The sequence below is a fragment of the Hylobates moloch genome, unplaced genomic scaffold (assembly GCF_009828535.3).
Source record: "Hylobates moloch isolate HMO894 unplaced genomic scaffold, HMol_V3 SCAFFOLD_20, whole genome shotgun sequence".
Classification (NCBI taxonomy): domain Eukaryota; kingdom Metazoa; phylum Chordata; class Mammalia; order Primates; family Hylobatidae; genus Hylobates; species Hylobates moloch.
In genome coordinates, this window is record NW_026652295.1 from 14,893,311 (window position 1) to 14,919,159 (window position 25,849).

General features: G+C 40.3%; 2 protein-coding genes across 7 annotated transcripts in view; one reads left to right on the forward strand and one right to left on the reverse strand.

Moving 5' to 3' along the window:
• LOC116460200 (uncharacterized) overlaps positions 1-22,047 on the forward strand; it is a 37,606-nt gene extending 15,559 nt beyond the window's left edge. For 2 of the 5 annotated variants that reach the window (XM_058432448.1, XM_058432449.1), the window contains one exon: positions 20,342-22,047. In XM_058432448.1, coding sequence (XP_058288431.1) covers positions 20,342-20,407 — 66 coding nt within the window. In that variant the 3' untranslated portion in view covers positions 20,408-22,047. Of the gene's footprint in view, positions 1-18,769; positions 18,856-20,341 lie in introns of those variants that run through there. The other 3 variants (XR_009211347.1, XR_009211346.1, XM_058432450.1) reach the window with 3 other exon arrangements.
• Positions 1-25,849, reverse strand: part of DTNBP1 (dystrobrevin binding protein 1) — a 145,866-nt gene that overhangs the window by 18,021 nt on the left and 101,996 nt on the right. The window lies entirely within an intron of this gene.

A 25,849-nucleotide genomic window follows, 5' to 3' on the forward strand; every position in this document is an offset into this window, starting at 1 on the left:
AATATTACCAAGAACCAGGCCCCACTCAGATGCTTAAGAATTAGTTACCTTTCAGTACTCTTAATAAATCTGCAAGGAATTTAGAGTGTATTCATAAGAGAAAAAAACTGAACTGAAGAGGACGACGTCTTTTCACTTGTTTCACTTCAGTTGTCAACATATCTATTCAAATTATTCATGACTGCCAAGTGCATTAGAGTAAGTCAACCCTAAAATACATTAAGTATGCTTCAAGTACTTCAAAGTTCAGCTAATCTTCTTTTAAAAAATAATTCCAGAATAGGCAGCTCAAAAGTAAAGATCAATGCAGAAATCATCAAAGGGGTTTTAATTAAAGAATATCTTGTTTTAACTGAATTAAGATTTTCTATAGATATATAACATAACATTTTTCTCAAGACTACTTCTGCTTTAAAAGTTTGATTCTTTCGTGTTGCTGAATTATTGGCCCTTCAGCTTATCTCAGTTTTTTCTATATCAGAATGAAATCCAATCATGTCTCGACCTTCACAAGGGAGGAGGGGTTAGATTAGGAAACTGAAAATGACTTTTTTTTTTTTTTTTTTTTTTTGACAGGGAGGCTTGCTCTGTCGCCCAGGCTGGAGTGCAGTGGCGCGATCTCGGCTCACTGCAAGCTCTGCCTCCTGGGTTCACGCCATTCTCCTGCCTCAGCCTCCCCAGCAGCTGGGACTACAGGTGCACGCTGCCACTCCCAGCTAATTTTTTTGTATTTTTAGTAGAGACAGGGTTTCACCGTGTTAGCCAAGATGATCTCAATCTCCTGACCTCGTGATCCACCCGCCTTGGCCTCGCAAAGTGCTGGGATTACAGGCGTGAGCCACTGCGCCTGGCCTTAAGATAACATAAAAAATAGGAGAAAAAAATCACTGTTTCAAGTTTTAAAACATGTTCCTCACTAGGTATCTGAAACATTCCCAGCTGTCCCCATCAGCTCCCCACTTCATACAGAGCCCTGTATCTCGGGGCTGAGCACTAAGCCAGCTTCACTGAGGACCCAGTATAGTTGCACCACACCAGCCACTATTCAGGATGACTATGAAAAAGCACAAAGCGGGCATTTAAAAATAACTTTGCTGCCCAGCAGCTAAGAGACATTTGCCCTCAGCAACGTGACTGAATGAGGATGTTCTAATTGTGCTGTGTGTACTGAAATCATCAATTGGGCCTGCATCAAGAAAACAACCAAATATGGGAGAGGTGAAATGATGGGAGGATATTTGAAGGAAAAATTTCAAATCTAGAGGTTTAACAGCATCTGAATTTTAGAATAAGGACTGAAAAATCTAAATTACAGAACATTTTCTACAAGGAAAAATGACCCCTTGCTCACATTAAGATGCCATTTATTATACTGGGGAAAGCCAGACAATACAAAGATGTTAAGAACTTCAACAAATGGACTTCAGATTAAAAGAAAAAAATCAAAACGAGATGCAGTAGTTTTTGTACGACAAGTCAAGAGTAAGCATTTAATTCCATTATCACCTCAGGCCTATGTCTTTTTATTTCAGCTCCAGAACATTGCTCAAGTTTTATCTGAATGCAACTTCCACTTTAGCTACCACTATCAATTTCAAACGAATAATTACTCAAAACAACAACAAATTCCATTACCAGTGAAGATGGAATAATCAATTCTCAATTATACGTTTTAATGGGGCATAAGGTGGCACAAGATATATGAAATTTAAAAAAAAAAGTTCATTTCAGGAACAAATCCAACATATTCTACAACTAAGCCTTTTAACCCAGATAGGTAATAAATACAATGAGGTGTTAATGACCGAAAAAGGCCCCCAAACCTCTGGGAGTCATGTATAGAAAACTAGGGTAAGCCTCTCTGTTAAGAGTTCAAAATGTTAAAAGAGAAACAGTAACACTTACTAAATATGAATTGAGAAAAATTCTAGTAATCTCTACATTAAAGATTAAGAGCATTGTTCATTCAAGATAAATAAGACTAAGAATAAACTTTAAAAACTAACTTCAATATTTACAATTCAGGTATTTTTATATTGAGTTAGGAAATATGAGTATTGTGATATTAAAATACATGTGACATGATCAAGAGAGAACTGTGAAATCTCTAAGTCTCTAAACAATTTTCTGAATACAAATAAACATCTCTTCAAACTGTTTTTTGATAAAAACAATTGCCAACAGTCTGTCAAATTACGTAACCACTAGAAGACATTAAATTCTGTCAATGTGACAGATTTTAAAAATTGGGACCTATGATTTGTTTTGTTTTTTTTTTTTTAGACGGAATCTCACTCTGTCACCAGGCTGGAGTGCAGTGGTGCGATCTTGGCTCACTGCAATCTCCGCCTCCCTGGTTCAAGCCATTCTCCTGCCTCAGCCTCCTGAGTTGCTGGGATTGCAGGCACATGCCACCACACCCAGCTAATTTTTGTATTTTTAGTAGAGACAGGGTTTCACATTGTTTGACAGGATGGTCTCGATCTCCTGACCTTTTGATCCACCTGCCTAGGCCTCCCAAAGTGCTAGGATTACAGGTGTGAGCCACTGCGCCTGGCCAAATTTTTTATGCTTCTAATTATTTGCATTTTTTTTTCTTTTGAGACAGTGTCTCACTGTATTGCCCAGGCTGGAGTGCAATGGCACGATCTTGGCTCACTGCAACCTCCACCTCCTGGGTTTAAGCGAGTCTTGTGTCTCAGCCTCCCAAGTAGCTGAGACTACAGATGTGCACAACCACACCTGGCTCGTTTTTGTATTTTTAGTGGAGACAGGGTTTCACCATGTTGGCCAGGCTGGTCTCGAACTTCTGACCTCAGGTGATCCGCCTACCTTAGTCTCCCAAAGTGTTGGGATCACAGGCATGAGACACCGTGCCTGGCCTACTTGCATTTATTTAATAGGGTATTTTTGATGCATGAACTATGTACATTGAGGAAAATTTTTAGCCATAAAAAATTATTCATTCCACAAATAATAGGGTGAAAGTCCCTTTGTAGTCCCCATAAATAGATGACTACAACTAGCACATTTTGGTGTACACCCATCAGGGATTTCCCCCCCATTAGGATGACTATATGAAATTGGAATACTCAATTTTTAAAGCTTTTTACTTTGAAGTAATTATAGGTTCATAGGATGTTATCTAGAAATGTACATCCTGAATGTCCCTCAGTGCTAACATCTTACATAATTCTGGTATAAGGTCAAAACCCAACAATTGACATGGGTACAATCCACAAAGCTTATTCAGATTTCTCCAGTCACACATGCACTGTGTGTGCATGCAGATGCACATACAGCTCCATGCAGTCTTATCACATGCATAGCCTTGTAGCACCACATCAACATAGTACCACCACAAGACTCCCTCAGGTTCCCTTTGTAGGATAAATTCCTCTTCAAAGTTTAGCCTGTTAACTTCCTTTAAAATTCAAGAGGGAAAAAAACTGTTAAATACAATAAGTTCTGAGTTCTTCTTCAAAGAACCAATATGTCAGTATGTTCAGCTTCCCTGTTCTTTGTTCTCCATTTTAAAGTTTAACTTCCTCATTCTTTACTCTCCTTGCCCCTAGTTTCAGTAAATGACCCCCTCCTAGCCTCTGTCACCTGTTCTGTCCTTAGGCATCCTTAGTCACCTGTTCTGTAACTGTCCCTTCCACCAAAACTACTCACCCTGCCACTCCGGCTCATACCCTTACTCTCTTTAAAAGAGCCAATTGGAATTAGCTTAGACTGTGCGGTCCAACCCTAGCCAGTAGGGGAAAGACACAGCAGTAGGAGCTAGCAGCATTAGGAAGAAGACCCCTTCCCCTTCCTTGTCTGGTGTGCTCTCGCCCTTGTTCCATCCGCAAGAGGCACCCTTCTATAGAAGTAAATTGCCTTGCTGAGAAAACTTTTGCCTGAGTGTCATTTTCACTTGGTGACACCAAGCATTTACTTCCAACACCTTTTATAACCATGCTCTCCCTCTCCAAACACTCAGCTGGACTCCAAATCTATAATTATGTTATTTCGTATGTTATGTAATTGGAATCATGTACTATATATCCTTCTGAGACTCGCTTTTTTCACTCAGCATAATTGCCTTGGGGTTTCTCCAAGCTACAGCACATAATAATCTGTTCCCTTTTATTACTGAGTAGAATTTCATGGTATGGATGTACCACAGTTTGTTTAACCATTCATCCACTGAATGGCTGTTTCCAACTTTTGGCTATTATGAATAAAGCTGTCATGAACATTTGTGTATGACTTCCTACATGAAAATAAGTCATTTCTCTTGCATAAATGTCCAAGAGTGCAACTGCTGGGTCATATGGTAAGTTCATTTTTCGGTTTTGAAAGGAACTGCCAAACTCTTTTCCAGAGTAGCTATTCCATTTTACATCCCCATCATCACTGTGTGAGTCAGCTAGTTTCTCTGCATCTTTGCCAGCATTTGCTGGGACTTACTAATTGTAACACAGGTTGAGTATCCCTGCACTGAAATCTGAAGCTTTTTGAGCACCTACCTGATTCTAACAGGAAATGCTCATGGGAACATTTAAGATATCCGTTTTTTGTTTTAGCCATGCTCAACCAGTAAGTGCATACCGCAAATATTCCAAAATCGGAAAAAATCCAAAACCTGCAACACTTCTAGTCCCAAGTATTTCAGATAAGGGATATGTAATCTGTACAGACTGTTTCCTTTTCTCCTTTATCCAGAATGTGGATGCCTGTCAGAAATAAGTTTCAGCTTCCTTTTAAATATTTTCAATAATTGCTGTTTCCAAAGGTACTTTTAGTTCCCTGAGCTTAGTAAAATATATTTTAGAAAAATTTTGTTCAGAAACTGAGGACTTGTTAGATAATGACAATATACACAATATTTCCTTGCAGTTTTAAAAACCACTTTTCCTGTACTGTTACCATTTAACAGTTACATTTTTTCTTACCTCAGTTTTCAAATAAGGTATACACCACAATTTTTAAAGTCTCCCAATCTCCTTCCCCCACTTTAACAAATGAATACAAATTTTCTCAGGCTGGATTTAAAAAAAAGACCTGTAAAAGTATTTTCCTGGCATTGGTTTTCTTTATACATGAATTTTTAAGGTATCAACTTCTGTGACCTGTGTTTCTACAGTTTTAAAAAGTTTTATATCCAGCCTTCATCAACACAGACATAATTATTTTATACCATACATTATTTCTGTGAGTATTCTAAAGTATTATAGAACATTATTCCTCAAAAATTGGCATTTGGAAAAACAATTCTGTGAGTGCTAAAGTTAACACACGTTTTCAAAGAAAGTTAAATGACTTTAGAGAGCTTTTCTTAACCCTTGCTCCAACACAGACACACACACACACCCCTTACACACATTAATCAGGTACTATACTTTTATCTTTTACATGCAACTAAGAAAAGATGATCCTTACCTAAAACACAGTAGTTTGGAATAATGGCAGTTTTTTTTGCAGAGTCAGAATAAATAACTTACACAGCAAGAACTCATGGCAACTAATGAGTTGATCACCAAATTAGGTCTTTAGGAGCAGCTACTGGAAGTGCTGTTTCCTAAAACCATGCTGCAGGAAACACTATTCTAGTATTCTGGAACACTTTTCGAATTCCTATCAATTACCTTAAGGAAATGACCACTATCTAGAGTATTAGCAAAATGAACACTGCAGGAACAAGATGTGTATGAGGCTTGTCAGAAATAGTTAAGACAGAACGCTCAACAATACCTTAGCTTTTATGGGAAGGGCAAGGCAGTTTAGAAGACCAGGGTCTGACTGCAGGGCCAGCTCAGGCAGGCGGGTCTCAGCACACCACTCACCTCTCACCATGCACCCTGGAGGCCTCAGATTTCCCATTGGCAGGAAGGTGGAGCTGGCTGAATATGGATCGGAAGGTCACCTCCAGTTCTTTTTTTTTTTGAGACAAGAGTCTTGCTCCGTCGCCCAGGCTGGAGTGCAATGGCACGATCTCGGCTCGCTGCAACCTCCGCCTCCAGGGTTCAAGCAATTCTCCTACCTCAGCCTCCTGAGTAGCTGGGATTACAGGCGCGTACCACCACGCCCGGCTACTTTTTGTATTTTTAGTAGAGATGGGGTTTCATCATGTTGGTCAGGCTGGTCTCAAACTCCTGACCTCGTGATCCGCCTGCCTTGGCCTCCCAAAGTGCTGGGATTACAGGCGTGAGCCACCTTGCCTGGCCCCACCTCCAGTTCTTAAATGCTAAGAATCTATTTTTATTTACTTCTGATTGAAGCAGGAAAGGGTAATCCCAAAGCCTGCCTTGTTTTTAGCAAAATTATATAAATATCAGATTAGCATTAAGGAATTTAAGACCTTTTGAGTTAGACAATGACATTTCAAGAATATAAGATTTAATTATTAACAAAAACCTGAAGGTATTTTTACATTCATTTTCCTGGCCATTTGATTGATCGAAGAATGATAAGAACCAGAAATCATAAGATAAATGGATCAGTGAGAAATGCACTTAATCATAAATTATTACCCTTATTCAAATTCACAGGCTCAGACTAGGAGGTTAAGGGTAGGGTGTGGTGGCCTCTGCAATGAGTACAGGTAGCACCAAGACTGCTGCTTCCTGTAGGAGATCGACAAATACCTACACGGATGAGTCGCAGTTCGAAGGAATGGTTCAACGCCATTTGAAAATGTTATTCAGTGATATGTTGACAAAGATGCTTTTTACAGAAACGGTATGTTAAAATGCCACATGAAATAGCAAGAGTGTTGGTTTTTCTTTTTTTTTTGGTAAGACTAAAAAGAACTTCAGTCTAGAAGCTTTGTGTTATGGATATTTAGACAAAAGCCCAATTTCTAGAATTTTTAAGCCACATCTGACATGTTCCTGAATTTTAACTATGGAATTGGCCTACTTATTAACAATTTGAGGGGAAAAAATGGAAGAAGTTTAGATCACTACAGGAATCTTTTCAAAATCAAAGGCTTTTTTTAAAACGCTGCATAAAAGACTTTAGAAAAAGTAGCATAAACCAACTGCCAGCGTCTGTGAGTGAAAATTATTTATTAAAGAGTCCATTCAAAAGGGTTGTAGAGACAGAAAACCAGTGGTTCTCCACATTCGGCAGCATCAAAATCACCTACAGGACTGGTGAACAGAGATTCCTGGACCCAATGCCCAGAATCTGAATCAGTAATCCATTTGGGCCAAAGATTTGCATTTCTAACCAAACCCCAGGTAATGCTGATGCTGCTTGAGAACCACTGCTCTAGATGAACTACATCTGTGCAACCAATGCATTACTTCATTTACATTTTGACTTTGTATAAATATTTACACAATGGGAAACATAGACGAAGCGGCTGGTACAATCCATAGAAATGACAGAAATGTTATCTCCTTAACTCTTGAAAATATCTGTGAAATTATCCAAAATGGAAAAGCTCCAGCAGCAACCAAAATGCATAATCACAGACAAGAATTGCCTGTTGTCAACCTTATCGGTGACAATAACGGATAAGCCCCGTAAGGCAGGCTTCCCTCCTTAGCAACTCTGTGCCGTTCTGTGGAACCCATTACCAGTCCCTGTGCTTGGTGGCTTCCACACAGAAGGAGGCAAGATCCCCTGTGACCAGATCTGTGCTTTGTCCTGAACTCCAGATATAACAGAGTGGGTTCTCATCCTCTCCATTTTCAGAGACAACATACAGAAGTTTTCAAGGCATCTGCATTCAATTTTCCCATAAACAATATAAACTTATATTTGTATTCAAAGCTAATAGACAAAACTCTGGCAAATAAAAATTTTAGAGAAGAAAAAATACATACAAGCAAAGTGAGATGTGAGAAAGTGAATATGGCAACAAACGCTGAAGAGATGCAAAATCAATGTTAACCATAAATTTCTATTAATCGAGACTCTCAGACTCCAACAGTATAACAAAGCTAATCACAATGATAACCTAAGGTATTCAAAGATTTTAAGAGATTTCTGAATCATTAAAACATTTTATAGTATATTCTAGCTGCTTTGAAAATTGGTCATCTTTGACAGACTGGTAAATATCAACAGATAAAAGGTTTGAATTAACCAAAAACTTCCCAACCTTGATAACCTGGTATGCTTGTTATTCAACATAAATAATCACACATTTAAAAAGTTTTAAAAGAGTTCTACCTGCTATGGATTCATGGCCGTTCAACACAATCTATGTGTTAAAACAGATCACACCCAGGATTCAGGTCAGCATTTGCTATTCTTAATCTCTAAGCTTAAACACACACACACACACACACACACACACACACACACATAAACACACACACAATTCTTCCCATGTATAACACAACATTTGGAAGGAAGGAAGGACGTTTTTTGCCAACAGAAAACTCTTAAGAACACAAAAACCAAAAGCATCCCCTTGTTTCTAACATTTTGATTTCAGTATATAAATGATGTTGATGGAATTTTCTCAGTAAGACAATTGTCATTTCTATGGTTATAGTGATTTAAATTGGCTGCTATCTTACAAAAGAATCTTGAGAAATATCTAAAAACTAAACTCATATAAAGAAATTTTGACATAGAGGAAAAAAAGGCAGTTAATATATCAGCACATCTAAACATAAGGCAATGTTAATTTAAAAAACAAAAACAAAAACCTGTTGAATACTGATTGAACATAATATTAAAATCTATGGTTTGGGTTTTGTTATTTTAATCATGAGAGAAAAATCCTTCAGATGTAAAATTTAAGCTTTCATTAATTATTAAAAATGTATATTTTTCTATCTTATTCATTCAAGAATAAGCAACCACTTGACAAATGTGGACTAATTTTGACAGTAACCCCTAACTACCAGAATGGAGAAATACACAAGCTTCAGTTGTCTTCTCATGCATGAGCCAGATCGCAAATAAAATGCAGTTGCAAATAACATCACCTACAATTTTGTTTAACTCTAAAGATCTGAGGGTCTCTAATTTGAGCATTACAATCAGAAAAACAAAGCTGATTTTCTTCTTTTTAAAGGGAACCCGAGAACAGGCACGGTGGCTCATGCCTGTAATCCCAGCACTTTGGAAGGCCGAGGCAGGCAGATCACAAGGTCAGCAGTTCGAGACCAGCCTGGCCAACATGGTGAAACCCCGTCTACTAAAAATACAAAAATAAGCCAGGCGTGGTGGCGGGTGCCTGTAATCCCAGCTACTCGGGAGGCTGAGACAGGAGAATCGCTTGAACCCAGGAGGCAGAGGTTGCAGTGAGCCGAGACCGCACCATTGCACTCCAGCCTGGGCAACAGAGCAAGACTTCATCTCAGGAAAAAAAAAAAGGGGGGGGGGGGGACCGAAATATCACAATCCAGAAACAGGCTGGATGTGGGTGGCAGGTGCAGTGGATGTGGTGTCCTGGAAGCTGCCCTTTCTGTCAGCCCTCCTCACCACCTCTGGCACCCTGCAGCAACGCTGGGCCTCCCCTCTTGAGGCTTATTTTCCTGTCCTCACTAGGTTGCATTTTTCTAGCATTTTATACTAAGCTAGCTGTCGACCAAACCCAAGCCTTGTGAAAAGTTTTAACAAGAGAAGATCCTTTCAACTCTTCAGAGCCAAGATTCAGTATTTTTAGGTTTAGTGTTTCCCAGGGACATTTGCATTTTCATAGGACACTACAGAATCTGAACGGCCTTTGAAGCTCAAGGAAAAAAGCTACAGCAAGGAATCACTTTCAATCTTTTTGGGCAGGGCTCTTGCCCCTTGACCCAAGCCAGAGCTAGATCCTGACTACGCCAATCCCACCTCACTTCAAGAACTTCCTGTCCAAAGGTGAAGGAACCTGACTACTGATACCTGCAGCTCCCCACCATCCATCAGTGTAGCTCCAGGAAATCAAAATTGGGTTTAAAATGAACCATTAGTGTAATGATTATCAACATTAATTAGAATTCAGATGCTAGATTTCCTTGGATTTTGAATATCACTGAAGAACACTTAAAAATGTTCAAAACAATCACCTTTAGAGATGTTTCCACTCATACTGCCTTGATTTCAAATTAAGTAGTCCAAAAATTCTAATCTAGGACAATGAGTCTCAAACCTTTTCAAGTTTAAGAATGGGTGTACTGTTTTTGGCAATTTATGAGAAAGTATGTGACAACAAAAATCTGTTATGAATTCAGTAGCACTTTACATAGCTTTGAATTTTGTTTCCCACAACATTTACATATATTTCAAATAAAATACTGCATATACTTGCAATATAAAATATTTATCCAAAGCTCAACATGCTTGTGAGTTCAAAGGCCTCTTGTTATAAATATCCTCATGCCACCAGTTGGAAATATCCTGCCTCTAAAAGGTTCAGTGACAGCCAAATCTCAGCATGCTTGAAAGCTGATCATATCTGCTGGAAACCTCATTATTTCCAGAAAATATTTTCGAAATGGGGACGTATCACTTTCAATTATAAGCTGTTGAAGGCTTATGAATAAGTGACTTATGAATAAATCAGTATTATGAATAGCTGCCTTGGTCCCCTCCCTCCTTCCACCAGGAGTCCTTCACTGCCAGCTAATGAGATGGGGATGAGAGGCAGATTCCGCCCCTCCCAGGCAGGCTGGTGTTGCAGCCCACAGGGATGATGGAAGATGGACGTGGAGAAGTTCCTGAGTCCACAAGCTGAGGAAGATGCTGCATGAGGAAGGTCGGAGCAGGGGAGCTATCAATGTGGGGGCAGCATGCTGAGTCATCTGAATTTTGTCACCTTTCTTGAGATTTCACCAATTAGAGATTCAGGGGGCTCTGAGAAAACTAACATTCAAAGCTTAACATGAATTAGTTTATCAGGACCTCTCCCTTACTGCTTCTATAAGATTAACTGCTCTATAGATGAAGGGGTAAATGAGCAGAAAGAGAGGTGATGTGAAAAAAAAATGCAGCAGCTGGGAGACAGGACAGCCCTGCTTGGGGCCCTCAGCAGGAGCTTTTGGCAAACCTGAAGGTATCAATGCCTTGGGACAAGGATGTGCAAAAGACAAGTACGAGATGCTGAAGATGCGCTACTTCTGATTCAAAATAGTGTTCAGAGATTTTACCCCTCGCTCTTCCTGTTTTCTACTGGCTACAACTACCTTACGCTCAGTAAAGACGTATAAGAATAGCTTTGCAATGAAACTGCTATTCAGGAAGTATCCCTAGGAAGCCGCTTTTCCAGCTGCAGAAGAAGGACACACAGCCAACACCTGATGGTTCTCCAAAGAAGCCATGCCCCAACTTGTAACTGCCTTTACCCTTTGCTCAGACGCCTGCACTCAGCCAACTTCCACTCACCCTCCACATCTCAGCTCGGCTGCCCCCTTCTCTGACAGGCCAGGGAGACCCAGGCTCTCTTTCCTCCATGCTCCCACATAGCTGGTACCTCTCCATTGCTACCACACACTTGCCCCCTATAGTTCCACTGGATGCCACGTTCCTCGAGGGCAAGCACTGTGTCTTTCAACATGGAAGCTTTAGTGCCTGTCATGGAGTTGGCACTCGGCAACGGTCTGATGAAGGTACTGGTAGCAATAACTAAATGGGGACTGCACAGTAAATGCCAGATATCAGGAGCAGCCTCACAAATACACAGGAGTAGGCCTTCAACTGGCTGCTTGATCGCAAAGCCACAGCCAGCAGTCACAGCAGGCCAGACGTTTGAGGTGCAGTGATGCAGAAGATAAACAGCACACAGCTCAGGAAACAGCGGCACAGCTGACAGGAAACACCAGCATGCCATTCCATGGGCTGGGCTGGAAACAAACAAGTACAATCCTCATGGCTAAAAGTGGGAGCAGGAAGTGGCTACAAGGGGCCCTCAGGAACAGGCAATGGACAATGACATCAGACTGGTGCATGGAATCAGTGCAGGAAGTATCCAAAAACACCCGCACTTAAGATTCAGTTCAATAAAAAGTGACGTTACCCAAGGGCTATGGAAAAGCTGGCCAGGAAATCTGTAATGCATTAAAAATAGCATGCCAAAAATAAATCACATCCAAATGATCAATAAAATACACCCTCTGAACTCCTCCCCCAAATTCATACTCACAAAATGATGCCATGAACCTTTCTTTGGGGTTGACCACACCTGAAAGTAGGCAGAGAAGCTGAAGGAATATTGAGGGTTTATTTAGAATAGCACACAACCTATAAGCTGATATTATTCGTTCAATGAAAGGTTTAACACATCCAAGATATTACAGGATTCCTTTACATGTACCCAATTAGTATGACAGCACAGCTGGGTGCAGTGGTTCATTCCTGTAATCCCAGCACTTTGGGAGGTCAAAGCAGGAGGATTGTTTGAGGCCAGGAGTTCAAGACCAGCCTGGCCAACATAGCGAGACCTCCTTTCTCTATTTTCTTAAAAAAATGACAGCAATTCATATACAAGAAGCCTATTATTTTGTAAGAAAAGTGTAACTTATAAACTGAGCTAACATTCCGAAAATAAGATCCATATTGTTTTGAAAACTGTGATGTGATAATGTCCTTTTCATGAACTCTCCTGATAACATATGTTGATAATCCTTAGGATGAAGATTTGCCCATCAATTCAATACACAGAAATAAATTATTTTCATGGAATACTTTGAGGTCTTCTATGCTCTAAGCACAAAGTAGGAACTCAAAAGTGACTGTGAAATGAGTGAAAAATGATTAATTAAAAAAATAAGAGTAAGAGGGTATAAGATTCAGGAAATATCCCCTTAAGGAAAAAGTTTCATCTAAGCTCAAACAATCATTTTATTTCATTGCTTAGTTTTTTGGTGTACGATAATCAACAGGAGAGGGGAGAAAAATCTAAAAACTCTTGCCAACTTACGAAAAAAGCAGTTTGCCTGAACATCAAGTAAAACAAGTTTATGAGATGGTTTGTAAAGTATCAGGAATATTGCCCTGTTATATTTGCATTTTCTTTGTTTCTCATGAAGGGTTGCAGCCTGCAGGGTGGCCATTCTGACAGGCTGGGAAGCACAGCCTCAGGCTGGAAGCCAGACACAAACACTTTGAGGGGAGAGGCAGAGGGAACAGAAATAGCATATAAAAAAGGTCCTGGATGAAAATACAAGATTTTTAGACATTTTAAAACATAAGCTTCATATTATGAAAGATGGTACCATACAAGATAGATATTGTTTTAAATTCAAATAAGATGGAACCACACAGCATTCCAGAGAGATGGTAAGTGGTAAGTGACTTGATTAGCATTTTGACATAAACTGTTTTAGGCCTTCCAAAGTCCTTTATCTATCTTTCCTCACATGCAGAGGGACAACTTCATTCTATTCTTCATGTGCAAAGCAGTTCAATGCTCTTGGCAACAAGTGAGTTTTTTTTTTTTTTTTGGCCTCAGACAGCTTTGCCATTTCTTATATTTTCTTATAAAAATCCATGTAGGTTCCTTAGATGCAGACCCAGAGCCTGAAAACTAACTTCTTAAGTCGTTTTCATTTTTCTTTTTTCCTTCCTTTCCTAAGCCTAATTCCTTTTATTTATGATTATGGGTGACGGGGTTCAGGACACAATATCCCAAAATATGGCACTGTGGCATATTAGATACTTGAAGCTGAAAGAATCTGAGAAAACCGTAGAAACAGGAGGATCACTTTCACCTTCCCCTTGCCCTTCTCCCCTGAGGCAGGCATAAAACCTAGGAAGGATCTTCTCATTTTCTCCTGAAGCAGGACATAAGACCCTCATGTGAGAGACGCCAACCCTACACATAGAGAAAAGGAACTCTATTTCAAATAATAAGAAGATGCAGGGACATAGAGAGGAATCTGAACAAACAGAACTTGCTAAGTTCCCCCCTAGTTGACTGCCATTACATCATACTCTTTGTCCAGTCATATTTCTACACAGCTGTCCACTCTTCATCAAGCCTAGCATGAAAATACATCAAGTTTCTGTTGCTTTGGGTCTTCATTTCTGAAGGCTCCCATGTCACATAAAACATATTAAATTTGTATGCTTTTTTCTTCTTATTATTATTATTTGAGACAGAGTCTCACTATGTTGCCTAGGCTGGTCTTGAACTCTTGGGCTCAAGTGATCCTCCAGCCCCTGCCTCCCAAGTAGCTGGAGTTACAGGTGCATACCACTATGCCCAATGGCTTTTTTTCTTATTAATCTGTCTTTTGTTATAGGGGTCTTAACCATGAACCTAGAATGGGTGAGAGAAAGATATTTTTCCTCCTGTCAACTGAAGAATGAGGTTCATAAATCTGGAAAGAAGAGCTTTATTTCTCAAGAAGGGTTGCAGCCTGTAGGGTGGCCATTCTGACAAGGTGGGAAGCACAGCCTCAGGCCAGAAGCCAGACACAAACACTTTGAGGGAGGGGCAGAGGGAACAGAAATTGATGCTAAGCAGGGTGGCCAAATGTACATATTCAATAAGCTGTAGGAGGAGTCATGAATATTTATGAAAGGAGAAAGGTGCACACGTGCAATGGGGCTTCATGCTCCTTTATGGGACTGATGTACAAAAAAATGGTGGCATTAGCAAGATCCAAGGGTGGATTGCTGCCCTCTGATGTCAAAAGGTAAAGAAGACCAGAAAACCCTTGCTGTGCAGTCTCTGTAGACTGGCCCGAACCATTCCGTGGTCGGTGGTCTCTTATGGGAAAAAATGCTGGTCAGTTGTGTGAAAACCGCAAAAGGGAGAAGCAGTGTCTGGTGGTTGGTTGAAATCAGCAGTGGAGTCTTTTGAAAGGGCTGTTTGCTCCTTAGCCCTTGGGTGAGAAAGCCTAATCGTGGTTAGCCAGGGACGGGGGCGTATAAGAGGCATGTCTGACCTATCCCATCATGGCTGTGAACTCAGTTTTCAAGGTTACTCTGGGTCCCCTTGGCTAAGAGGAGATCTGTTCAGTCAGTTACGGGGCTTAGGATTTTATCTTTATTTCTCACTACCCTACATAAATATGCACACGAGATAAAACATTCTCCTCTGTCCTGGAATCTCTTAATTTTGATGGTCAAAAGCTATATTTACCATTTAGGATGTTAAGAATCTAAAATGATCCAGCAATATTGTCAAAGGCATTAGAACCTGAGCAACTCCGTCTTGAATAGAGGCTGGGTAAAAGGAGGCTCAGGCCTCCTGGGCTGCATTCCCAGGATGGTTAGGCATTCTTAGTCACAGGATGAGATAGGAAGTCAGCAGGACTGTTATCACAAGATACAGGTAATGAAGACCCTGCTGATAAAACAGGATGTAGTAAAGAAGCTGGCCAAAACCCACCAAATCCAAGATGGGGATGAAAGTGACCTCTGGTTGTCCTCACTGCTCATTATACACTAGTTATAATGCATTAGCATGCTGAAAGATACTCCCACCAATGCTATGACAGTTTACAAATGCTACGGCTATGTCCAGAAGTTACTCTACATGGTCTAAAAAGGGGAAGAACCCTCAGTTCCAGGAATCCCCACCCCTTTCCCAAAAAACTCATAAATAAATCTACCCCTTGTTTAGCATATGACCAAGAAATAACCATAAAAATAACCAACCAGTAGCCCTTGGGGCTGCTCTGTGGAGTAGCTTTTGTTTCTCCTCTAATAAACTTGCATTCACTTGACTCTCTGAATTTGCCTTCATTCTTGAACAAGATCCAAGAACCCTCTCTTGGGGTCTGGATTGGGACCCATTTCCAGTAACATCTTCCTGGCAAACCACCAAGGGACAACACTGGAGAAACCCCGACCCAAAAGAATAGACTGCAGCACTAATTGGCCAAGTTTGTGTAAGCAGTGGGGGATTCTGTCCAGGGTAAAGAACAGAATTGGGTTAGAGGCCCAACTTAACAGGGTTAGAATCCTTCCTAAGAAATAGGGGGTTAAAGGTCTTTGGGTTAATCCCCGGGGTTAAAAAATGCCCAATTTAGCAGGGTTAGAGTCCCTCCTAAGAAATAAGGAGTTAAAAAAATCTTTTTTTTTTGAGACGGAGTTTTGCTCTCGTTGCCCAGGCTGGAGTGCAGTGTCACAGTCTTAGCTCACTGCAACCTCCACCTCCTGGGTTCAAGCGATTCTCCTGCCTCAGCCTCCTGAGTAGCTGGGATTACAGCCATGCGCCACCAAGCCTGGCTAATTTTTGTATTTTTAGTAGAGACGGGGTTTCACCATGTTGGCCAGGCTGGTATTGAACTCCTGACCTCGTGATCCGCCTGCCTCGACCTTCCAAAGTGCTGGGATTACAGGCGTGAGCCACTGCACCTGGCCTAAAAGTCTTTGGATTAACTTGCCTTGTGCTCTTTGCTGTTGGCTGTGGGTGACAGAATTGGGCATGTACAGAAGCACATGGGACATGGGGAGCTTTTTCTTCTCAAAGGAGAAACTTAAGAGCTGATGAAGATGCTGGAGATCAAGATCCCTTTGTGGCTGACAAGCAGCCACCTGAACTTTTGATTCAGTGTCACTGCACTGGGTGGGCCTTTCCCTGGCCTTCCTGAGCTCCTTGCCTGCCCAGCCCCAATTCAGGCAATGCTACTTTCCCTTCTCTCCTTCCCTTCTCTTCTCTCTCTCTCTTGCATCCCTTCTCTCCTTCCCTTCCCTTCTCTCTCTCTCGCACCCTTTTCCCTTTCCTATCTTTTCTGTCACTCAGGGCGACTGTCCTCTCTTCCATCCTGCCCAGGGACCACATGTTGAAACTCCCGGTCAGAGGTCATTCCATCCCACTTTGAATGGATTAAATGCTTTAAGGTCATAAACTGCTTCTTTGACTTGAAAATTGTTCAACTTGACTGCTTCGGAGCCATTAGATTCTAGATAAGGCCTGGGGACCTGTGGAGTTGGCCATACCCCTTGGGTATGCTGGAAAGCATCAGACCTTGTCTGCACTTCTGTCTGGTGTCCTAGGCTTCACACCTGGTACTTACCAGGATTTTTACCAAAAATAAAAGTTGCTAAGAGTTAATACCGTAACATACGTAACTGAGACTACTTGATAAACAGTTTTACACGTAAGGTGTGTTAAAAGTAGAATGTGTTTTTGGTAAAATACTATAAGAAGGCATGGGGATGGGGATTTTTTTTTTTTTTTTTTGCCTGCTTTAGAAGGTTAAAGGATTGTTTTAAGTTAGGTATGATAAAGCTGAAGGTTTGAGCAAATTGTGAAAGGTTTGTGAAAGACTAATCTTGTAAAAGAAATTCTATGTGTAAACACATTGGCTAAAGTTAAAGGGGTAATATTCAGTTTTTACATAAATTGAATATTGAAATAAAAGCACTGCAGGGTTTTCTTAGAATATTAATCTTTTATTTAACAGTTTATAAAAGGTTTACGGGAATCTTACCTTGTGGTCAAACTGATTAAGACTGGACAAATTTATCTAAGGGTTTTACTAAGAATTGGGTTTAACATTCATAGTACACTAATACAAAGGTGAAATCTGGCCCATGAAGAAGATTTTCATGTAATATTAAAAGATAATGAAAGATTTTTGTTTGCCTAAGCTACAAAAAAGAGGCAGGAAAAAAGAGATTGTTTGGAAAGCTAAGTTCTCCCGTATTAACAGGTAAAGGTTTTTGTCTTTTAAAAATCTTTATCATTTTGGCTAAATGACTTATTGTGACCTAGGATTCTATTTTATAATATCAAATGTTTTAAACCTTTGATATTTGACAAACTTTCCAAAGTAAAATTATAAATTTTGTCTTTTTCTTAATTAATCTTTTAGATATCAGTCCCCTAAAGTAAAAAATGATATATTTGGCTTATTTGGTATATTAAAATCATACAGGAAGCGTTGTTAAATATGAAATTGTGTTTGGCTTTCTTTGGGTTGTATCTGTATAAATATATTATTGGTATGTGTTCCAAAAATACTGGAAACACCTATAATTTTGATATGACTTAGTGAACGTTATCAGTAATTATATTATGTTAAATTATTGTATACCACAGAAGCAACCAAATTTCCTTGTCAATTGCATCTTTGATTATGGCTGCCCAAAGACATCTTGTCATCCACAATTGTCTTGTTTTGATCCTCTTCAAAAGATGGTTTATAATCAGCTGTAAGATTCTGATGAGTACTCTTTTTTTTTGAGACGGAGTCTCTGTCTCCAGGCTGGAGTGCAGTGGCGCGATCTCAGCTCACTGCAACCTCTGCCTCCCAGGTTCAAGCGATTCTCCTGCCTCAGCCTCCCAAGTATCTGGGACTACAGGCACATGCCACCACACTCAGCTAATTTTTGTATTTTTAGTAGAGACGGGGTTTCAGTGTTGGCCAGGCTGGTCTTGAACTCCTGACCTCAGGTGATCCACCCGCCTAAGCCTCCCAAAGTGCTGGGATTACAGGTATGAGCCAACATGCCCGGCCTCTGATGAGTACTCTTAAATGCAGGTCTGTGATAACTTTGAAAAGTATGCCAATAAAATAGGAAAGAATTTCCAACACTCTGTTGAAAAACTAATGTATTCATAAATATTGAGCAAAACGGGAATTGCATAAACTGAATAAAAGACTGAAATAATCGGTTTATGACTTTCTGCTTAAAATGTTGCCCATCCTTTCTGTTTTGTTTTTCAGAGTGAAGAAAATTTTTCTTTTGAGCTATTTACAGTTTTTATTAGGTTGATGCAAAAGTAATTTCGGTTTTGCACTGCTGGAATTTGCTGTTTGATATTGCAGTACATTCTTAAATAAATGTGGTTATGTTATAGGTCATTTCAATGGGCATTTCTCGCTTTATGTGTTTTTGCTAATGACTTACTACTTGCTGTTTATCTTTATTTTAGACTATGGAAATGACATTAGACAAAAAGCAAATTTGAGCGATTTTCTTATTCAAGTTCGAAATGGGTCATAAAGCAGTGGGGACAACTCGCAACATCAACAATGCATTTGGCCCAGGAACTGCTAATGAACTGACAGTGCAATGGTGGTTCAAGAAGTTTTGCAAAGGAGACAAGAGCCTTGAAGATGAGGAGCACAGTGGCCAGCCATCAGAAGTTGACAACGACCAGTTGAAAGCAATCATCAAAGCTGATCCTCTTACAACTACACGAGAAGTTGCAAAAGAGCTCAACATCAACCATTCTGTGGTCATTCGGCATTTGAAGCAAATTGGAAAGGTAAAAAAGCATGATAAGTGGGTGCTTTATGAACTGAGTGAAAATCAAAAAAATTGTCATTTTGAAGTGTCATCTTCTTTTATCCTAACACAACAACAACAAACCATTTCTCGATCAGATTGTGATGTGTGATGAAAAGTAGATTTTATGCAACAACCGATGACAACCAGTTCATTGATTAGACTGAGAAGAAGCTCCAAAGCACTTCCCAAAGCCAAATGTGCACCAAAAAAGAGCTCACGGTCACTGTTTGGTGGTCTGCTGCTGGTCTGATGCACTACAGGTTTCTGAATCCCAGCGAAACCATTATATATGAGAAGTATACTCAGCAAATCAGTGAGATGCCCAGAAAACTGCAACACCAGCAGCTGGCATTGGTCAATAGAAAGGGCCCAATTCTTCTCCATGACAACGCCCAACTGCACATCACACAATGCCTCAAAAGTTGAATGAATTGGGCTGCAGAGTTTTGCCTCATCTGCCATATTCACTTGACCTCTCGCCAACTGACTACCACTTCTTCAGGCATCTCGACAACTTTTTTGCAGGCAAAACACTACCACAACCAGCAGGATGCAGAAAATGCTTCCCAAAAGTTTGTCAAATCCCAAAGCGTGGATTTCTATGCTAGAGGAATAAATAAACGTATTTCTCATTGTCCAAACTGTGTTGATTGTAATGGTTACTATTTTGATTAATAAAAATGCGGGGCCGGGCGCAGTGGCTCACACCTGTAATCCCAGCACTTTGGGAGGCTGAGGCGGGCGGATCACAAGGTCAGGAGATCGAGACCATCCTGGCTAACAGGGGGAAACTCCATCTCTACTAAAAATACAAAAAATTAGCCAGGCATGGTAGTGGGCGCCTGTAGTCCCAGCTACTCGGGATGCTAAGGCAGGAGAATGGTGTGAACCCGGGAGGCGGAGCTTGCAGTGAGCCAAGATCGTGCCACTGCACTCCAGCCTGGGCAACAGAGCAAGACTCTATCTCAGAAACAAACAAACAAACAAACAAACAAAGTGTTTGAGCCTAGTTATAATGATTTAAAATTCATGGTCTGAAATTGCAACTACTTTTGCACCAATTGGGTAAAGTGTACTCCTGTAAACAAAATTTGAAGCATATTTCTTTCCTCTATCTGATTTCTCCAGAATTTGGAAACTATTTGTATTTGTAATTTATGGCAATATAATTATTTGCATAAGTACAGTAAGAATCTGTTTTCTTTTGTAACAGGGCACAGTTGGAGAAACTGGTTATTTTACCGAGGCTCTGACTGAAATGGCATGCTTTCAAATATAAACAGACTTCTTTAAGGAATCAAAGTTGACTTACAGAGCCAATAAAAGCTCCTTGGGAAAACTGGCCTCATACCTTGTCTACACAAGCCCTGTATAGGGTTCTTGACCTGTGGTAAGTAAAGAATGTCACTTTCTGACAGGCTCAGGAGGTCCAGGTTATCTTGGGACCCTGAGAGAAGGAAACAATTTATCCAACTCACACAGGTATTTGCAAGCACAAACCCCTGGCTGGGCTCAAACCTTTAAAAAGAAGTCTACTCTAAGATTCCTTACGGAAGAAAGTTCCATCAAAGCCAACTTAAAAAGAGCCTATACAGCAAAAATTATTCTTGCTGCACTTTATACAAATCATCAGGCCAGGTATAATAAAACTAAAGTTTATTTTGCAAACAAATCAAGCCTATCATGCTTTGTCTTTAGTAAAAATGGGAGACTGGAGAGAGAAAAATTATGTTTCAATAACTATAGTACACCCGTTACTAGAATCTAGTCTTGTCTGTTGTTTTTGAGTTTTTTCCTGCAATTTAGACTGACCCAGCTTATTCCTGTGAACCAACCAGTGACCTCTGGATGCAAGCTCAGAAGAAACAAGAAGGATAGGTAATGTAAAAATCTGGATCAATATTATAATTCTAGGCACATATTAGAATCAGCCACTCCAAGTCAGCTTAGTTCCACCAATTGCCCAGTTCATGGAAAACCTTCTTATTTAGTTTACTTGAGATAATTTTACTTATTTTGCTTTACTTTTGTGGAATATACTGTCATTGTGCTCTTTGTGTAAGAATGCAGAATAAGTTTACTCAATATTTTATTAAATTGAACACTTACTAGTCTTCCAAATATCACCTTTTGTCAGAACTCAAGAGTTATGAATGGCCCTCACCATACAGATGCTTTCTGACCAAGCAACTCTCTACTGTGAATACAAGAGACCCTAATAGTTGGGCGGGAATATCATCACCCCATTCAGCCTAAAGAAGAGAAGATGGATCTTCCTCCCTCTACAACCCTTAGAATTAAAATTTCCTTGTAAAAGGGAAGGAGAAAATATGTCAGAGGTGTTTGAACCCACAGCAACTCCATCTTGAATAGGGGCTGGGTAAAATGACCTGCTGGGCTGAATTCTCAGGAGGTTAGGCATCTTAGTCATAGGATGAGATAGGAAGTTGGCAGAACTGGTATCAGAAGATACAGGTCATGAAGACCCTGTTGATAAAATAGGATGCAGTACAGACGCCAGTCAAAACCCATCAAAACCAGGATGGTGACGAAAGCGACCTCTGGTCATCCTCACTGCTCATTATACATTTATTGTAAAGCATTAGCATGCTAAAAGACACTCCTAGCAGTCCCATGACAGTTTACAAATGCCAGGACTATGTCCAGAAGTTACTCTATATGGTCTGGAAAAGGGAGGATGCCTCAGTTCCAGGAAATCCCAACCCCTTTCCTGGAAAACTCATGAATAATCCACCTCTTGTTTAGCATATGATCAAGAAATGACCATAAAAACAGCCAACCAGCAGTCCTTGGGGCTGCTATGTCTATGGTGTAGCCATTCTTTGTTTATTTACTTCTCTAATAAACTTGGGTTCACTTTGCTCTATGAACTTGCCTTGAATTCTTTCTTGCACAAGATCCAAGTACCCTCTCTTGGGGTCTGGATGAGGACCCCTTTCTGGTAACAATATCATGTTGTGTTTTTTTCGTAACTTATAGCAGCATTTATTTATCTGTTTCTGTATAATCTAAATTGAGAAACCTTTGACTTTCTGTATACTTCAGAAAATTTATAAAAAGATAATATGTTCATAGGTATCACATGCACAGAATGGAAACACTTAGTAAACAAAATAAATGTTTTAGTTTTCTGAGCAAGACACTTCTCACCATTAGCTTAGAAATCCCAAATGGATGTATGGATAAGTTGATTTCCATTTTTTCCCAAAGTCTTATGGAAGAGGAGGAAAGCAATGAAAATGTTTAAACTGCTGTGTCTAGGCTATTAAGACTCTCTCTTTCTGGTAAGGAAAACTCAATGAGCAGAACAAAAAAGAGAAGTGTGCTGGGGAATGGAGTAGAAGCCATAGAAACGAGCATAATCACCCTTATTACAATCTCCTAAATTATGCAGGCCATAATCTCTGACCATGCAGTATTACAGGCAGGCAGACTCTCATATGTCCCTAATACTCTCTATTTGCGTAATTCTCCTGGGTCCAAGCTGCCATCGTTTCTCACTAACTGGCCAACAGCCTCCTACCTGGTCACTCCAAATCCATACTGGCCACCTTCCAAGCCGCTTCCACACAGCAGCTAGAGTGATTTTTCTAGAAAGCAAATCTGATCATGTTTCCGTTGCTTATTAAAAGCCTTCCCTGAGACTACTACTGTAGCAAGATTGCTTCACACGGCATAAATGAGTTTCACTGAGAACCAGAAGATGCACTCCACTGCAGCCTTCACAACCTGCTTCTAGCTCTTCAGACTGGCCATAATCCCACCTATACATGCTCTTCCCTCTAGCTGGAATCTCTTCCCTCCCATCTTACCTCCTACTCAGCTTTCAGATCTCAGCTAAAGTACCACTTCCTCACAGAAGAATTTTATGACCTTTCTAATAAAGTGAAACCCAACCTATTACAAAACCTCATTTGAAACTTCTGAAGAAAACAGGAGAAAATCTTCAGGGCCTCAGGTTAGGCAAAGCATTCCTGAATATGACAGCAAAAGCATAATTCATAAAAAAAATAATAATAAAATGGGCTTCATCAAAATTAAAAACTTTTAAAGCCATTTTCACAGAGTTAACAATTCTGGACAGAAATATAGTTATAATTAATCATTAATTAGGCTGTACCTTAAGCCACTTCCTTACAACCTAATGCCACGTAACATTAGATACTGACCATCTGTATCCCCATTGTTCCTATAGACAGGATCTCTGATGTTACAATCATAAGGCTTTTGTTTAAGAATTCCTTAAGCAAATCCTGAATTACAGTGGAACAGCTGAAGCCAACCAGCTTGAAGATCCCCATAGAAGAACCAAATCAGCATGAGAAAACAGTTTCTTCTTCTCTCTGTCCCATGACTTCACTCTGCACTCTTTGACTAATCAATGATCCCTACACTTGGTCCACTCCAAAACCCTTAAGAATCCTAGCCCCAGCTGGGCGCAGTGGCTCACGCCTACAATCCCAGCACTTTGAGAGGCCGAGGCTGGGCCGAGGTTCCCGGGGTGGAACACCTCAGGTCAGGAGTTTGAGACCAGCCTGACCGACATGGTGAAACCCTGTCTCTACTAAAAATACAAAAATTAGCCAGGCGTGGTGGCACATGCCTGTAATCCCAGCTACTCAGGAGGCTGGGGCAGGAGAATCACTTGAACTCGGGAGGTGGAGGTTGCAGTGAGCTGAGATCGTGCCACCGTACTCCAGCCTGGGCAACCTGGTCTCAAAAAAAAAGAACTCTAGCCCCAAACTCCTCAGGGAGACCCCTTTGAGGTTTCCTCCCATCACCTCATTTAGCGGCTCCACAAGTCAACCTTTTTCTGCTGTAACTCGGTGTCTTGGTATATTGACGTGCCATGTGCATCGGGCAAGGAACCTACTACTATTACACTTTTGCCCTTCAAAATATATTACTGAGTAAATGAAAATGCACAAGTTGGGAGAAAATATTGTAAATCATATATCTGATAAACAACTTCCACAAATTAAAAAAAAAACTCCACTCAATAATAAGACAAACAAATTAAGAAACAGACAAAAGAAAATTTTCCTTTCTTTTTGTTTTTTTGAGACACGGTCTCACTCTGTTGCCCAGGCTAAAGTACAGTGGCACAATCTCCGCTCACTGCAGCCTCTGCCTCCTGGGTCCAAGCGATTCTCATGCCTCAGCCTCCCAAGTAGCTGGGATTACAGGCGTGCACTACCACTCCTGGCTAATTTTTGTATTTTTAGTAGAGACGGTTTTACCATGTTGGCCAGGCTGGTCTCGAACTCCTGACCTCAGGTGATCTGCCCACCTCAGACTCCCAAAGTGCTGGGATTACAGGCGTAAGCCCACTGTGCCCGGCCTAAGAAATAGGCAAAGTATTTCAATAGTCATTTTACCAAAGAAGATACACAAATGGCTAATAAACATAAGAAAAAAGATGCTCAACATCATTAGTTATCACAGAAGTACAAATCAAAATCACATGGCTGGGCAAAGTGGCTCATGCCTGTAATCTAGCACTTTGGTAGGCCAAGATGGGCAGCTCTCTTGAGCCCAAGAGTTTGAGACCAGCCTAGGCAATATAGTGAGACACCGTCTCTACAAAAGGTAAACAAAATTAGCAGGGCATGGTTGTGTGTGCCTGTAGTCCTAGCTACTCAGGAAGCTAAGATGGGGGAATCACTTGAGCTCAGGAGGTTAAGGCTTCAGTGAGCAGAGATGGCACCACTGCACTGTAGCCATGACAGAGCAAGACCCTGTCTCAGGAAAATAAAAAAGACAAAATTACATGTGATCCCACATCACACCTACTACAATGGCTATATTATAAAAGACAAACAATAAGTGTAGGCAAGGATGAGGAGAAACTGAAACCCTAATACATTGCCGGAGGGAATGTAAAATTGCAAAGTCACTCTGGAAAATAGTTTGTCAATTTCTTTGAAAAGTTAAACATAAACTTATCATGCAATCCAGCAATTCCACTCCTAGGAATCTGTGCGAGAGGATGAAAACGTGCACACAAAGGCTTGCACAGGAATGTTTATAGTAGTACTATTTTTAATAGCTCCAAACTGAAAACAATCCAAATGTCCATCAACTGGGGAATGGATAAATAAAATATAATATATCCATACAATGGATACTACCAGAAATAAAAAACAATGACGTACTGATACCGTCTATAATATGGATGAACCTAGAAAATATTACGCTAAGTGAAAGAAGCCAAATACAAAAGACTATACGTAACATAGGATTCTGGACATTTATATGAAATGTCTAGAAAAGGCAAATCTACAGAGACAAAGCTGGTTATGCTTATCTGGGGCTGGGGCTGGAAGCTGGGATTGACTGAAACTAAGCAGAGAGGAATCTTTTTGGGGTGATGAAATATTCTAAAACTGGATTGTGGTGATGAGTGCACAACTCCTTAAATTTCCTAAAAATCACTGAATGGTACACTTAGAATGGGAAAATTTATGGCTTGTAGATTATACCTCAATAAAACTGTTTGAAAACAAAAATCTCATGTGACCATGTAGTTCCTTGCTAGCACTTGTTGTCAAGTGTTCAGCATATTAAACATTCAGAGGAGAAATACAGAGTACTCTACAAGCATTTTGCTTCTTTACTAAGAGGCAGCCTCATGCAGTAGAAAGATCACAGGCTCTAAAGCCAAGACTGAAAAACAAACATAAAATTCTAAGCCCCCCAA